Here is a 16,292-nt window from a genome sequence, read left to right as displayed (position 1 = left end):
GATTATTAGACACTAAATAATAAAACTTCATTTAACACTTTACAATAAGGTTCATTTGTTAACATAAGTTAACTACATTAGAAAACACGAATAAACGAACAATACTTTTACAGCATTTATAAATCTTGGTTAATGTTAATTTCACCATACTGCATACTAATACATTTTGTACAAAACATACAAGATGTATTTACAGTATATGTACAGTTGTATGTATGTATAATAACATTAGTTAATGCACTATGAACTAACCAAAATTAATAAATGTTGTAAAAAATTAATTAGTTATTGTTAGTTCATGATACTTAGTGCATTAACTAATGTTAACAAATGGTAAAGTGTTGCCAAACCAAAAAACAACATTAAAAATGAATGAAAAATCCGTTTAACAGCAATATAAAACTAGTGATTCAGAAATAAATACAAAGACGTTAAATGATGCTCAAATGAATCGTCTTTTAAACCGGTTCATAAACATAAACCATGCGAACGAACTGATTCACTAATCTGACTTCAATGGTTCATATAAGAGAGTGGTTCATAATGCTCACATTTATTGTTAATCTGTTGGGAAAATGTTCAAATTCCGGATTGGAATTTTATTTTCCTGGACAAATGGCAAAAAAACGGGACAATCCTGGAAAATGCTGGACGGGTGGCAACCCAAGCTGTCAAAGATACAGGAGTGAATTCTCACAACACACTGATATCTGTCAGGTACTTGGGACTTTTCATGCATGATATTCCAAAAACCACATACAGCAGCTTTAAGCAGTAACACATAAAATGTAACCTAACAGATTATGTGCATTCTTTGTAAAGACTCTGTTTGGGATCTACAAATTAGAGCTTGTGTTCATTCAGGAGTCTGATCTGGGTTAAGTATTCAGGTGTTTGTTCACTCACTCCATGCAGTTCATTTTGGATTCTGAATAACACTTTGGCCGCAGGGTTTGCCGACTCTGACTGCATCTCCACCAGCTCATCCAGGTGTTTGGGGATCTTTATACGGTTCACCTACAGGTGAAGACAGAGAGACGGGACATTACCTATGCAGTGATTTGGTTAGTAAAGTTTGAGAGAGTGAGCATTTGCATACTTCTTAAACACACTAAAAGCATGTACTTCACTAGTGATACATTCTTTTGAGTATGTAGCAAGATGGTATGCCAGACATGGGACATATTACTACTCATAAAATTGTATCTCGACTCCACAGACCCCTTTGTCACATACTGTTTGAATTTATATGTATGCTTTAGGACTGACCTGAATTCATTACCTTAAAATTAGTCTATGTTATGTTCTAGTTTAAATAGCTACGTAAATTTGTGTATCTGTGCACATGTGTGTTACTCACTGTAAATACTTTCTCTGGTTCTCCACGAGCACGCATGTTGGTGTCATGAATCTGTTTAAGAACCATCCACGCCTCGTCATGTTTCCCCATCTGAATATACAGAGAATAAAGAGATAATCATACACACATAATAAGCACACACAAGAGAAAACACAAATATAAACACACAATTTACCTCTAGGTAGAATCGTGGACTCTCTGGCATGAACGTGAGTGCCACGACTGCTGAGACGCATGGCAGCGCGCAGACCACCACAAACACACGCCAACTATGAAACTGATACGCTGAACCCATACTGAAACTCCAGCCTACACACACACACAGACAGAGATAGTTATACAACCACAAATATATACAAAGTGGAACCTTAACCTGCCAATGACAATGAAATAAACTGTTAAAAATATATATTACATTTCCAATTATACATTTCATCCACCTTTATCAAAAAGTTGAGACTAATTTGACATTTTAGTCCACAAGATGTTCCAAACAACATCGTAATACCATGGTATGTGTCTTGAATAAATGGTAATACCATGGTACATGTCCAGAAAACATGGCAATATCATGGTATGTGTCCTGAATAAATGGTAATACTATGGTACATGTCCAGAAAACATGGTGATATCATGGTACATGTCCTGAATAAATGGTAGTACCATGGTACATGTCCAGAAAACATGGTAATATCATGGTACGTGTCCTGAATAAATGGTAATACCATGGTACATGTCCAGAAAATATGGTAATATCATGGTACATGTCTTGAATAAATGGTAATACCATGGTACATGTCCAAAAAACATGGTAATATCATGGTACATGTCTTGAATAAATGGTAATACCATGGTACATATCCAGAAAACATGGTAATATCATGGTACATGTCCTGAATAAATGGTAGTATCATGGTACATGTCCAGAAAACATGGTAATATCATGGTACATGTCTTGAATAAATGGAGATACTATGGTACACATCCAGAAAACATGGTAATATCATGGTATGTGTCCTGAATAATTGGTAGTATCATGGTACATGTTCAAAAAACATGGTAATATCATGGTACATGTCCTGAATAAATGGTAGTATCATGGTACATGTCCAGAAAACATGGTAATATCATGGTACGTGTCCTGAATAAATGTTAATACCATGGTACATGTCCAGAAAACATGGTAATATCATGGTATGTGTCCTGAATAAATGGTAATACCATGGTACATGTTCAAAAAACATGGTAATATCATGGTACATGTCTTGAATAATGGTAATACCATGGTACATATCCAGAAAACATGGTAATATCATGGTACATGTCCTGAATAAATGGTAGTATCATGTTACAAGTCCAGAAAACATGGTAATACCATGTTACAAGTCCAGAAAACATGGTAATATCATGGTATGTGTCCTGAATAATTGGTAGTAACATGGTGCATGTCCAGAAAACATGGTAATATCATGGTACATGTCTTGAATAAATGGTAGTACCATGGTTCATGTCCAGAAAACATGGTAATATCATGGTACATGTCTTGAATAAATGGTAGTACCATGGTACATGTCCAGAAAACATGGTAATATCATGGTACATGTCTAGAAAACATAGTGATACTATGGTACATGTCCAAACAAACATGGTAATACCATGGTATATGTCCAGAAAACATGGTAATACCATGTTACAAGTCCAGAAAACATGGTAATACCATGGTACATGTCCTGAATAAATGGTAATACCATGGTACCTGCCCAAACAAACATGGTAATACCATGTTACATGTCCAGAAAACATGGTAATACCATGGTATATGTCCAGAAAACATGGTAATATCATGGTACATGTCCTGAATAAATGGTAATACCATGGTACATGTTCAGAAAACATGGTAATACCATGGTACATGTCCTGAATACATTTTTATACCATGGTACATGTCCAGAAAACATGGTAATATCATGGTATGTGTCCTGAATAAATGGTAATACCATGGTACATGTCCAGAAAACATGGTAATATCATGGTATGTGTCCTGAATAAATGGTAATACCATGGTACATGTCCAGAAAACATGGTAATACCATGGTACATGTCTAGAAAACATGGTGATACTATGGTAATTGTCGAAACAAAGAAGGTAATACCATGGTACATGTAAAAAAAAACATTGATATATTCCACAACTGCTTCCCACAAAGCCTCTGGATAAACTCCTTTTATTTCACAGTGAATAAGTTTGTTTGTGTGTGTATGAAGAGGAGGCTGTGAGAGTCTATTAAGAATCCCTCCAGGAGAAATAATGACTGAAAACACACACACACTCATGCTGAAAAATACTCATTAAAATTGCTATAATTTTCCACATGGCTGCTGTTCTCTGACGCTGCAGAAGCGGAGCGGAGCCATATGGTGTGTGTGTGCTGGGCTAGAGATGCAGTGTTTTTATTCAGAAACTGAGAAATGGTGAGCGACAGAGCCGATAGAGATGCTTGCAGGACAGCTGCAGATGAACAGAGAGTAACAAACAGAGACGCTTTGGAGGACAAAAAGGCCTTTGACCAATATATACATATTTAAATATATATATATTTAAAGGAATAATTCACCAGAGAATGGAAATTCTGTCCTCATTTACTCATTCTCATGTCACTGAAACCTGTATGACTTTCTTTCTTCAATGAAACTCTACAGAAGGTGTCAGACAGAATGTCCTCGCTTCTCTGTTCTTAATACAATGAAAGTGAAAGGGGACTGGTGCTGTTGTGCAACAAAATATATAACCATAAGTACCATAAAACTAGTATTCCAGAAATCTTGCCCTCCGCCATTGCTCGCAAACCTCATTGGCGCTCATATACTGTATATTCAAATATATCAAGGCACTCTGTGTCAGGTTTGATGTCAACAATACCAAACAGATATTGTTACCAATCCCGACGCACCAAGTTTGAATATGCACAAGTTTAATGTTAAATATTCAGATGATACAAACATTAAAGGTGCTCTCAGTAACTTTTGTCTTTGTGTCATCTTGGACTTACACTGACACCTAGTGGCTTGGATGCAGCATCATTTAAAATCACTAGTTTTCAGTTTCAGATGCCATCGTAGAAATTTAGTATTCATGGTCAGCCATGATTACTTTAATCAGTCAGAGTGGTGCACTAAAGCACTGAACTGGTAAGCAGAAAGTTGTTGGTTCGATCCCCACAGCCACCACCATTGTGTCCTTGAGCAATGCACTTAACTCCAGGTTGCTCCAGGGGGATTGTCCCTGTAATAAGAGCACTGTAAGTCGCTTTGGATAAAAGCGTCTGCCAAATGCATAAATGTAAATCAATGAGTGAAAGTGTCCAATAACATGTTGGTTATGGAGATTAAGCGAGTAGTATTCGGTTGGTCATGATATGACTGGAGTCTTCATTTTAATGTGCTCATGATTTCATACATATATTGCAAAATTACAATTCATGTCTTTAGGAGTTAAACTTTTTTAATGAGAAAAAAATTAAGATAATTAAGAGATTTTAAAAAAATGCAAAAAAATAAAATAAAATAAAATAAATTAATTAATTAAATAAGACCCAATAGAGTAAACGTTTAGTAATTTTCACAGAAGTCAGTCTTGACAACAAATGTAGTTTTATACTTAATCAACCAATAGGGGCATTCCAAAAATTGACCACTACCTCATCAACACACAGGACAAAAAAAAAAAAAAAAAAACTGCAGAAAGAACAAATAAATAAACTGAAATAAAATGTTGATGTGGCTATCATTATGAAGACTCTCCATAGACATAATGATTTTTATACTGGACAAACTATAGATTCTATCCCCTAACCCTAACCCTACCCCTAAACCTAACCCTCACAAAAAACTTTCTGCATTTTTACATTTTCAATAAAACATCGTTTAGTATGTTTTTTAAGCGATTTGAATTATGGGGACACTAGAAATGTCCTCATAAACCACATTTATAGCATAATACCCTTGTAATTACCAGTTTGTAACCTAAAATAAGTCCTCATAAACCACTTAAACCTGCTCACACACACACACACACACACACACACTCACACACACACACACACACACACACACACACACAAACATACACACACACACACACACACACACACATCCCTCTAGTCTTTGAGCACTAATGTCTTCTAGAATCAAATGCAATTACTTACTCTGGGCTGTAAGAGGCCGTCGGGGACACAGAGAAACATTACAAAAGAGACCAGGCTTTAGATTACCTTCTTAAAGCTCTCTCTCTCTCTCTCTCTCCCTTCTTTTTATCCCTCTCTTTCTTTCCATTGTACGCTGTGTCCCGTTTCACATACCATCGAATAGTTTGAAAATCTCAAAGGTGACAAGATTTGCAGTGCCCAGTGCTTACTATTCTCAGTATAGGAGACAGAGTAAAAATGTGCAATATACTAAATTTTATACAGTAAAAAATTAGAACTATAAAACGAATGTGCAACAGTTTGAAGAACATGTGATCATGGAGAGCTGAAGTTAGTTAAAATTAATAAAATTGTTGGTATGTTTATAGCACGTCTGGTTTAATAGCACAGACATTTAAAGGTAACTCTATGCTAACTTTATGTTTGTGCCCTAAGTATGCAAATGAAGCCTTACTTTCTCTTTGTTCTCCACATACTTGCTCTGTGTGTGTGTTTGTGTGTGTATGTGATCAATATCTTGCAGTTGTGCCCTCTCACATCTCATAACCCCTATAGGTTCTGGTGATGATCTTGTGGGCATCTCACACAGATGTGTCCACTCAAGACTGGATCATTATCTGGCACACATGTGTCCTTTCCACGGTCAAAAAGGCAGAGAGACTGGAGCACTTTTTGGCAAATCTGACAACACTCATTACAGGACCGGCACGTTCATACTGCAGCGTTCAGCATTTGTGTGTGTGTGAGTGTGTGTGTGTGAGGGATAACCCCATGTGTGCATGTATATCAGTCACCACAGAGAATCTCATTATATAGATTATGTGTGTAATGGAGTGGCTACATGGCCCACTGACTCCAGAGATTTATATACCACCAGCAACAAAAGACACGAAACACAGCATATCCAGCAAAGATGGGGGGCAGGAAATCATATTCCAAAGTAGTGCGATAGCCTAAGCTGGTGATAGCTGGCTTAAACTTGGTCTTCAGCTGGTGTCCTAGTCTGGACAAGATGGGTAGCCAGCTGGTCTCCCAACATGAACAGCTAAAAAGTGCCCAATACCCCTTTAAAACCAGCCAACAGGTTAAGTTCAGCTGAGCAGCTTAAGGTGATTTCAGCAAAGTTAACTTATTATATGGGCTGGTTAAAACAATTGCAATCTTCATTTGAACAATCTTGATATAGATCTTAAAATCACAAAATCAATCTTGATCTTGAACCCTCTACAGTGAGAGTAAATCACTTGCATATGCAACCAAATCTCGCACTACGTGACTAAAAATGTCTATGATTAGCCGCTGGCTGGTAAATATTCAGTGACTGAGTAGTAAAGTGGTGAAGAAGTTCAGCAGCAAGAGCAAAAAATTTGGTTTGACTCCTTCCGTGTGATGTGTGTCCAAAGACGAGATCCATGCAACCATTTGTCATTGAATAATGTCTCTTAATAACCTTTTTGTTTTTTACACTCAGTTGTTGATTACATTTAATTGTAATCACACATAGAATGGATGCAGTAAAGAAACCGTGCGGCTCCACTCACATTAATATGCGCTCAGCTGAAACACTTTTGTGAGACACTCTCTGTGTTTACTGCCGCTCTTCTTAAAGAGACAGTACCATTTGAGCGTGTGTTCTACATATCAATTTAAATACTTATAAATAGTACAAATTATTCATGCTAACACTAAACATATATACTGTATATACAAGGGCTGTCAATTTAACACGTTACTTTAGTGTGATTAATTATATAAAAATAAAGTGTTAAAAAATGTACGTAATAATCATGTCACCGTAAGCCTGGAGTACCATCTGTTTTCTCCAGGGGGCAGTAATCGAGACTCCAGCTGTATAGGCAACGCGTAGCTCATACAGAGAAAAACACACACACACCGACAGCAGACAGCACAACATAAAGATGGACACGTTCTTGCATTCAAAACACAGCTTGATGGAGCGCAATTCCAAACGCAGGGATCTCAAGACGTGTTTTTCTACGTTTAAACTACGTTAAACTTGACACAGTGACCTAAAAACAGTATGTTAATGACACAACGCAACAGAAATGCTCCAAAAGAATCCATCTGACACAGGTGTACATTAATGCGTCCTTAAAAAAATCCCCTATATTAAATCTATTTCGGACTGATTAAACTGCAAAATGGATTTGTGTGAACTGTAGGCCAATGACAAGCTTATGTTCAGTAATATGGAAATAAACAATATATTGGATTCTAAAGACACTTTTTGTAATGTCTTTTTTGCAACAATTTACAATAAGGTTCAATTAGTTAAAATGAGTAAATGCAAAAGGTTTTATGAAGAAATAATTAATGATTATATATATTTTTACTGCATTAATTCATCTTTGTTAGTTAATAAACCTACAATTGTTCATTGTTAGTTCATGTTAGTTTATAGTGCATTAATGTTTACAAACACAAATTTTGATTTTAAAAATGTATATATATATATATATATATATATATATATATATATATATATATATATATATATAAACATTCTTAACGCTTTACTCGTGTGCCACAATAATGTAATACATTTGAATTATCTGTATTATAATTATATATATATATATATATATATATATATATATATATATATATATATATATAATTATTTAATCATTATATATATTTAATTATTGTTATTTGAGGGGCTTTCTCAGCAAATATTTATGCAATTTATTGCAATTAATTTGATTAATTAATCGGTATACCATGTAATTAATTTGAATAACATTTTTAATCGATTGACAGCCCTAATATACAGTGGTGTGAAAAAGTGTTTGCCCCCTTCCTGATTTCTTATTTTTTTTGCATGTTTGTCACACTTAAATGTTTCAGATCATCAAACAAGTTTAAATATTAGTCAAAGATAACACAAGTAAACACAAAATGCAGTTTTTAAATGAAGGTTGTTATTATTAAGGGAAAACAAAATCCAAACCTACATGGCCCTGTGTGAAAAAGTGTTTGCCCCACCTGTTAAAACATAACTGTGGTTTATCACACCTGAGTTCAATTTCTCTAGCCACACCCAGGCCTGATTACTGCCACACCTGTTCTCAATCAAGAAATCACTTAAATAGGACCTGCCTGACAAAGTGAAGTAGACCAAAAGATCTTCAAAAGCTAGACATCATGCCGAGATCCAAAGAAATTCAGGAACAAATGAGAAAGAAAGTAATTGAGATCTATCAGTCTGGAAAAGGTTATAAAGCCATTTCTAAAGCTTTGGGACTCCAGAGAACCACAGTGAGAGCCATTATCCACAAATGGCGAAAACATGGAACAGTGGTGAACCTTCCCAGGAGTGGCCGGCCGACCAAAATTACCCCAAGAGCGCAGCGACGACTCATCCAAGAGGTCACAAAAGACCCCACAACAACATCCAAAGAACTGCAGGCCTCACTTGCCTCAGTTAAGGTCAGTGTTCATGACTCCACCATAAGAAAGAGACTGGGCAAAAATGCATGGCAGAGTTCCAAGACGAAAACCACTGCTGAGCAAAAAGAACATTAAGGCTCGTCTCATTTTTGCCAGAAAACATCTTGATGATCCCCAAGACTTTTGGGAAAATACTCTGTGGACTGACGAGACAAAAGTTGAACTTTTTGGAAGGTGTGTGTCCCATTACATCTGGTGTAAAAGTAACACCGCATTTCAGAAAAAGAACATCATACCAACAGTAAAATATGGTGGTGGTAGTGTGATGGTCTGGGGCTGTTTTGCTGCTTCAGGACCTGGAAGACTTGCTGTGATAAATGGAACCATGAATTCTGCTGTCTACCAAAAAATCCTGAAGGAGAATGTCCGGCCATCTGTTCGTGACCTCAAGCTGAAGCGAACTTGGGTTCTGCAGCAGGACAATGATCCAAAACACACCAGCAAGTCCACCTCTGAATGGCTGAAGAAAAACAAAATGAAGACTTGGAGTGGCCTAGTCAAAGTCCTGACCTGAATCCTATTGAGATGCTGTGGCATGACCTTAAAAAGGCAGTTCATGCTCGAAAACCCTCCAATGTGGCTGAATTACAACAATTCTGCAAAGATGAGTGGGCCAAAATTCCTCCACAGCGCTGTAAAAGACTCATTGCAAGTTATCGCAAACGCTTGATTGCAGTTGTTGCTGCTAAGGGTGGCCCAACCAGTTATTAGGTTTAGGGGGCAAACACTTTTTCACACCACTGTATATGTTGATTGATAGTTGAACTATTTATGGCATTATTTTTAAAGAAATCCTCAATATGTAGCATTTTTCACAAGAGCCTAAAACATTTGCATAGAACTGTGTACAATTTCAAAACATCGTAACAATCAAAAACGTGAACAAAATCATGAAAAAACTAATTATAAAATAAAATTGGTAACATTTATATTTTCGTAATGTACTACAGTAGGTTAGAAGAGAATTTTGTTCAAATGTAAACAAAATGGACATGATAACTGTAGTATACCATTATGAATCGGAATCTAATCAAAATATAAATGGAAGAGAGCTTGTGAATCCGATCAGAAAATCTGCATCAATAACTCAATTAAATATATGTTCTAATATAACAATCTAATTACATGGCAGGAGTTTAATCACCACACTGCAAGAAATATTTACTCTCCATTCTTGTCTTGTTTTTATGTAAAAAATATCACAATTATATCTTTTTTTTTAGCTTGAGAAATCAAAAATAATTTCAAAAACGCCTCCCTTCTGACATAAGAAAATAATACCTAATATTTCGCTTCTAAAGTTGTAATTTAATCTGATTACAAATACTTGATTTTTGTAATCTGATTACATAATGTAATCCGTTACTACCCAGCACTGTGTGTAGATATACACTATATTGCCAAAAGTATTTGCTCACCCATCCAAATAATTGAATTCAGGTGTTCCAATCACTTCCATGGCCACAGGTGTATAAAATGAAGCACCTAGGCATGCAGACTGCTGCTACAAACATTTGTGAAAGAATGGGCCGCTCTCAGGAGCTCAGTGAATTCCAGCGTGGTACTGTGATAGGATGCCACCTGTGCAACAAGTCCAGTCGTGAAATTTCCTCGCTTCTAAATATTCCACAGTCAACTGTCAGTGGTATTATAACAAAGTGGAAGCGATTGGGAATGACAGCAACTCAGCCACGAAGTGGTAGGCCACGTAAAATGACAGAGCGGGGTCAGCGGATGCTGAGGCGCATAGTGCGCAGAGGTCGCCAACTTTCTGCAGAGTCAATCGCTACAGACCTCCAAAGTTCATGTGGCCTTCAGATTAGCTCAAGAACAGTGCGTAGAGAGCTTCATGGAATGGGTTTCCATGGCCAAGCAGCTGCATCCAAGCCATACATCACCAAGTGCAATGCAAAGCGTCGGATGCAGTGGTGTAAAGCACGCCGCCACTGGACTCTAGAGTAGTGGAGACGCGTTCTCTGGAGTGACGAATCACGCTTCTCCATCTGGCAATCTGATGGACGAGTCTGGGTTTGGCGGTTGCCAGGAGAACGGTACTTGTCTGACTGCATTGTGCCAACTGTGAAGTTTGGTGGAGGGGGGGATTATGGTGTGGGGTTGTTTTTCAGGAGCTGGGCTTGGCCCCTTAGTTCCAGTGAAAGGAACTCTGAATGCTTCAGCATACCAAGAGATTTTGGACAATTCCATGCTCCCAACTTTGTGGGAACAGTTTGGGGATGGCCCCTTCCTGTTCCAACATGACTGCGCACCAGTGCACAAAGCAAGGTCCATAAAGACATGGATGAGCGAGTTTGGTGTTGAAGAACTTGACTGGCCTGCACAGAGTCTTGACCTCAACCCGATAGAGCACCTTTGGGATGAATTTGAGCGAAGACTGTGAGCCAGGCCTTCTCGTCCAACATCAGTGTCTGACCTCACAAATGCGCTTCTGGAAGAATGGTCAAAAATTCCCATAAACACACTCCTAAACCTTGTGGAAAGCCTTCCCAGAAGATTTGAAGCTGTTATAGCTGCAAAGGGTGGGCCGACGTCATATTAAACCCTATGGATTAAGAATGGGATGTCACTTAAGTTCATATGCGTCTAAAGGCAGATGAGCGAATACTTTTGGCAATATAGTGTATTTTACTGAAAAAATGAAAAAGAAAGAGAGTGGTAATATGGCAGTGGTTTTGCACTAGTCATCTAATGCTATTTCCATATGCTAGCTTGTAGTTAGCATGCCCACTCACTTTTTATGAAAATCACTTCAGAACAGAAAAGTTGGAGCTTGTCTGAAATTTTAACGAACTTGCTGAGTGTAGAACACACACATTTTAAACAGCTTCAGTTGCACCAAAGTCCTTCACCCGCCTCTCACCCCGTTCCTGCAGTGATGGAGGCATTGCGGCAGAACCATTTTAACACACACTGCTGCATCGAGACCATGAAAACAGTGTAAAAATCAAGAGACACTAATCAATTGACCTCAATTACCAGCACAGTATCTCACAGAGAAGAGGAGAGAATGAGAGGAGAGGGGAAAGAAAAATAAAAAACGAGATCTCTTTAATATCTCAATGGTATTTCCTAGACAGCAATGATATTAATGAGTCTTCTCAGATGTTTCTTCTCAGTAAAAGCCCCAGTAATCTCAAATGTGTCTCCTCTAGAGTCTGCAGATCTCAATATGAACACCAAATGATCTGAACTGTTCTACGTTAATTTTGTAGCACAAATGACTCAGTTTTTGTTGTTGTTGTTTTTTTTATTTGTCTCAAGGAATTTTTGAGTTGATACTTAAGTTAAAGTGTGGTTTGTAAACCTGAAATTATGTCAGTGGAAATAAACAGCATTAATGTTGAAGCTCACTGAGCCCACCCATGGGCCTGACTTTACTTTGCTTAAATGAGTTCACATTTACTGTAAAGTTTGCTGAGTATAATGTGTGATTGATGTGTTTACGCTACAAACTCAAACAGTACATGTATGCTACTCAGTCATTGGGTAATATGGCTTGAAGTCGCAACCGAGCTCTATGATCAGTGGCATCACTCACCATAGTGTGGTATGATGGCCCAGGCCATGGCAGAGGCGTAGATCCCGCCCACCATCCAGAACATGCAGAGCCAACTCAAGTGCTCACCGCGCTTCTCTCGCGCCAGGAACTCGGCGAAGTACGAGAACACGATGGGAACCGCTCCGCCAATCCTAAAAAGTAGTATGGGAAATCAAGGTTATGAGAGACTTCTTGCTGTCATGTTTAAAATCATAGTCAGTTTTAAGATTTCTGCATTTCCTCATTTGACTTCTGGTATTGTATTGTTTGCCTTAACCAGATTTATTTTGGGGAATTTACATACTCAGTGGTGGGTGCATCCAATTACAAAGTAATTACTGTAATCTAATTACTTTTAGTCAAAAAAGTAACGTAATGCATTACATTTTACATTCTTGTAATCAGATTACAGTTACTTTTAAGTAAAATACTTGCACTAAAGTAATATGTATGACACATTTAAAATATGAATTCATACTGTGTGCACGTAAGCAGGAAGACGGACGCAAGCGCAGGAATGAGTGAAAATAAAATACTTTTATTAAACAACAGAAACAAACAGGCAAAACTAAACTCGCCCAAAGGAGAGAAAACAAACTAAACATAAACTGGAATTAAAGCCGGAAACAGGCACAGGACTGGAATGGACGAACGCTCTAATAAACTAAGAAAACTAATCGACAAACACAAGGAAAGAGGGCACAATACATAGAGGAACATACATGAGGGACAGGTGCAGACAATCAACATGACGAGGACTAAACGAGGAGGCGTGGCAGGAGGAAACAAGCTGGCAGGAAAAGCAGAGCGCATAGACAACAGAAAGGGGAGGGCTGTCAGACTGAGGTTGTGACACGTTAGTACTGAGTAATATTAATTAACATCATGTACTTACTATAGGTTTAAGGTTAGTTGCTTGAAATGATGCATAATTTACTGTTATCACTATAGTCATTACATGTAATATGTATAACAACAACACTACTTTTCTAGGAAAAGTGATTTCGAAATTAACTTAAAGTAAATTAATTAGTAATGTGATTACTTTTTAGGTTAAGTAATCATTGAAGTAATCTGATTACATTTTTTAGAGAAGTAATTAGTCACTTATAGTGGATTACTTATTTTGAGTAATTTACCCAACACTGACCATACTATTCTGAATGTCCTTTAAATTTAGTAAATATTTCATCATGTCATATTCAGTATTTTTAGTCAAACGCATATTAATTAAAATTGCATGATTGGTTTGATTGCATGTTTCAGTCGGCTCCTTCACATGCAAGCTGACGATTCTCGGCGCCCTTGCGGCTTGAGAAACTAATCAGCCAAATGCCAAAATTATGCCAATAATGTAAAAAATCCAAATATCGTCCAATTTATCACTAAAAGAGCTGCATACCTTGCTCTTTGAGTCATCTGATTAGTCCATTGTTTTAAAACTGACATTGATTAGCTGCACTGTATGCTAAAAGTTGAACTACTTTTAATCTGACACAGTGTCTTAAAAACATGAGGCTCGGCACAGTGTCCAAAGACCATCTGACCATGTGTACACAGACCAACATTTAAAAAAATAGTGCAGATGGAATGCATGCCGTAGCCCCGTATGACCTTTGACCCTTGGCCGCATGTGTCTCTCTCAGTGATTATTATGCAGCGCAGCATCTGTCTAGAGTCACTGCACCGCTGCAAGGGCAGGAAAGCACGTTGAAATTCAGTTAGCAATAAAACCTGCCGCTGTGCGCTAAAGCCAGAGAGAGAAAAACACACTCTCTCTCTCTGTCCCTGTGTCTCTCTCTCATCTTGCTCAGCTCTTAAGTTATGGGTCTGTGCCAGGAGGTAAAAACAACTGTGACATTGCAGAAGTGCTTGGAAGAGAGAGAGAGAAATGTCCGACTGTATGTACGACTGTGAGTGAGTGTTGTTCACAGAAGTGTGGCCACTAATGGTGTGTGCGAGTTTGTCTTTCATTCAAAGACAAATACTGCTTGGATATGTTTTCTGGTAGTGTTGTTGAATATTATATTGTTTATCATGCTTTAATAAATCGAACATTACTCATGTGTTTACCGATCACAATGCATTGCTGTTACATGTAAACTAATAGTCACGACTTCTGAGTATTTTATAACATTGCTGCGGTTTCGAGAGTCCCAGGTTGTGTGCCTCTAAATGTGTGTGCTGCTGTTTTCTTAGGCTATTTTTTTATTTTTACCTCAGTCACAGAAATGCACAAGTTGTCACTTTCCATTTTTTTTAAAGCAAAAATTTGAGGTTACAGTGACACACTTACAATGGAAGTCAATGGAGCCAATTTTTGGAGGGTTTAAAGGCAGAAATGTGGAGCTTATAATTGTATAAAAACACTTACATTAATTCTTCTGTTAAAACTCATGTATCATTTGAGCTGTAAAGTTGTTTAAATAATCACTTTTACAGTCATTTTAGGGTTTTAGGGTTTGATGACATTACATCATCATGGCAATGAAGTTGTAAAACTGCATATAACTTTACACAGATGCGGTCAGTAAGCGATTTTATCACACTAAAATCTTATACTTTTGAAACCAAATATTTTAACATTTACAGATTGGCCCCATTTACTTCCATTGTAAGCGCCTCACTGGAACCTCCATTTTTGCTTTTTTTAAAGGAGGAGCAAGTCCAAATTACATTTTGTGGCATTCAATATTATGCCACAAAAGCTGTCGATTAAGCTTAACTTGTATTGAACCCGGAATATTCCTTTGAATTTAAATAGAAAGTCTGAAAAACACCAGGGACTCTTAATTTGAAATGACAGAAACTTGGCTCTGTAACAAAGCTTTATACGCAAGTATTTGCCAAATGGCACCAGATGAGGTTTATTGATGAGGAATAAAATAAATGACTTTGCCTGTAATGTTGGGAGAAAGTCAAGAGAGCCGGGTCTAAATGCAGCTAGTTTAATGAAAAATAAATTAAATACAAAACAGGGTAAACACTGGAACAAAGCAAACGTTTACAAAAAAGATAGCAACCGGTATATGAACTGGATTAAAACACACAACAACTGACAAAGACTGAGCAGACATCAGGGCATTATATACACAAGGATAAATGAGGTAATGGAAAACAGGTGAGAACAATTGGGAACAGCTGGCAGTGATAAGGGCAGTGAATTATGGGAAATGTTGTCCGGCGAAAACAGAAGACAGAGGCTAAACACAAGGCAAAACAACAGTGAATCATGACATTGCCGGTAGTTCTAAAAAACAACTACTGGCACCATTTAATCAGTAAAACCGAAATATCGGTCAATCTCTAGTTTCATTATCATTTAATGTTGTAATTTGACTAGTTGATACGTTTTGTGTGCTCAGAGGTGACTGTTTAACAATGAAGAGCCTGTGAAATTAAATTTAGAGTTTTGTTGCATTGACTCGATGGTCCAGGGGTCACACTGAGGTCAAACTCATACTGCCGACCAATCAAACTCTAAAACACTCCCTGGGCCTTCATAATGAGAATTCTTCAATTAAGGCAGTAATGAAGTTACGGCCGAGAGTCTTTAGAGAATGATCAGCTCTGAGAGAGAGAGAGAGAGAGAGAGAGAGAGTGGTTGCAGCTTTATGTGTTAAAATTGGAAACTAAAAGCGCCATTAAAACCTTAAAACAGATGTGCTGCCAAGAATGATAGTACATGTAGTAATGTCTT

General features: G+C 37.4%; 1 protein-coding gene across 1 annotated transcript in view; it reads right to left on the bottom strand.

Moving 5' to 3' along the window:
- LOC127429241 (synaptic vesicle glycoprotein 2C-like) overlaps positions 1 to 16,292 on the bottom strand; it is a 63,383-nt gene that overhangs the window by 18,368 nt on the left and 28,723 nt on the right. The window contains exons 4-7 of the mRNA XM_051678153.1: positions 12,593 to 12,744; positions 1,536 to 1,669; positions 1,361 to 1,450; positions 907 to 1,017 (exon numbers count right to left, since the gene is read on the bottom strand). Of these exons, the coding sequence (XP_051534113.1) occupies positions 907 to 1,017; positions 1,361 to 1,450; positions 1,536 to 1,669; positions 12,593 to 12,744 (487 nt within the window). The remainder of the gene's footprint in view (positions 1 to 906; positions 1,018 to 1,360; positions 1,451 to 1,535; positions 1,670 to 12,592; positions 12,745 to 16,292) is intronic.

This window comes from Myxocyprinus asiaticus, chromosome 38 (assembly GCF_019703515.2).
Source record: "Myxocyprinus asiaticus isolate MX2 ecotype Aquarium Trade chromosome 38, UBuf_Myxa_2, whole genome shotgun sequence".
NCBI classification, from domain to species: Eukaryota; Metazoa; Chordata; class Actinopteri; order Cypriniformes; family Catostomidae; genus Myxocyprinus; species Myxocyprinus asiaticus.
The sequence above is the reverse complement of the archived record's forward strand: the minus strand, read 5'-3'. Positions and strand labels throughout refer to the sequence as shown.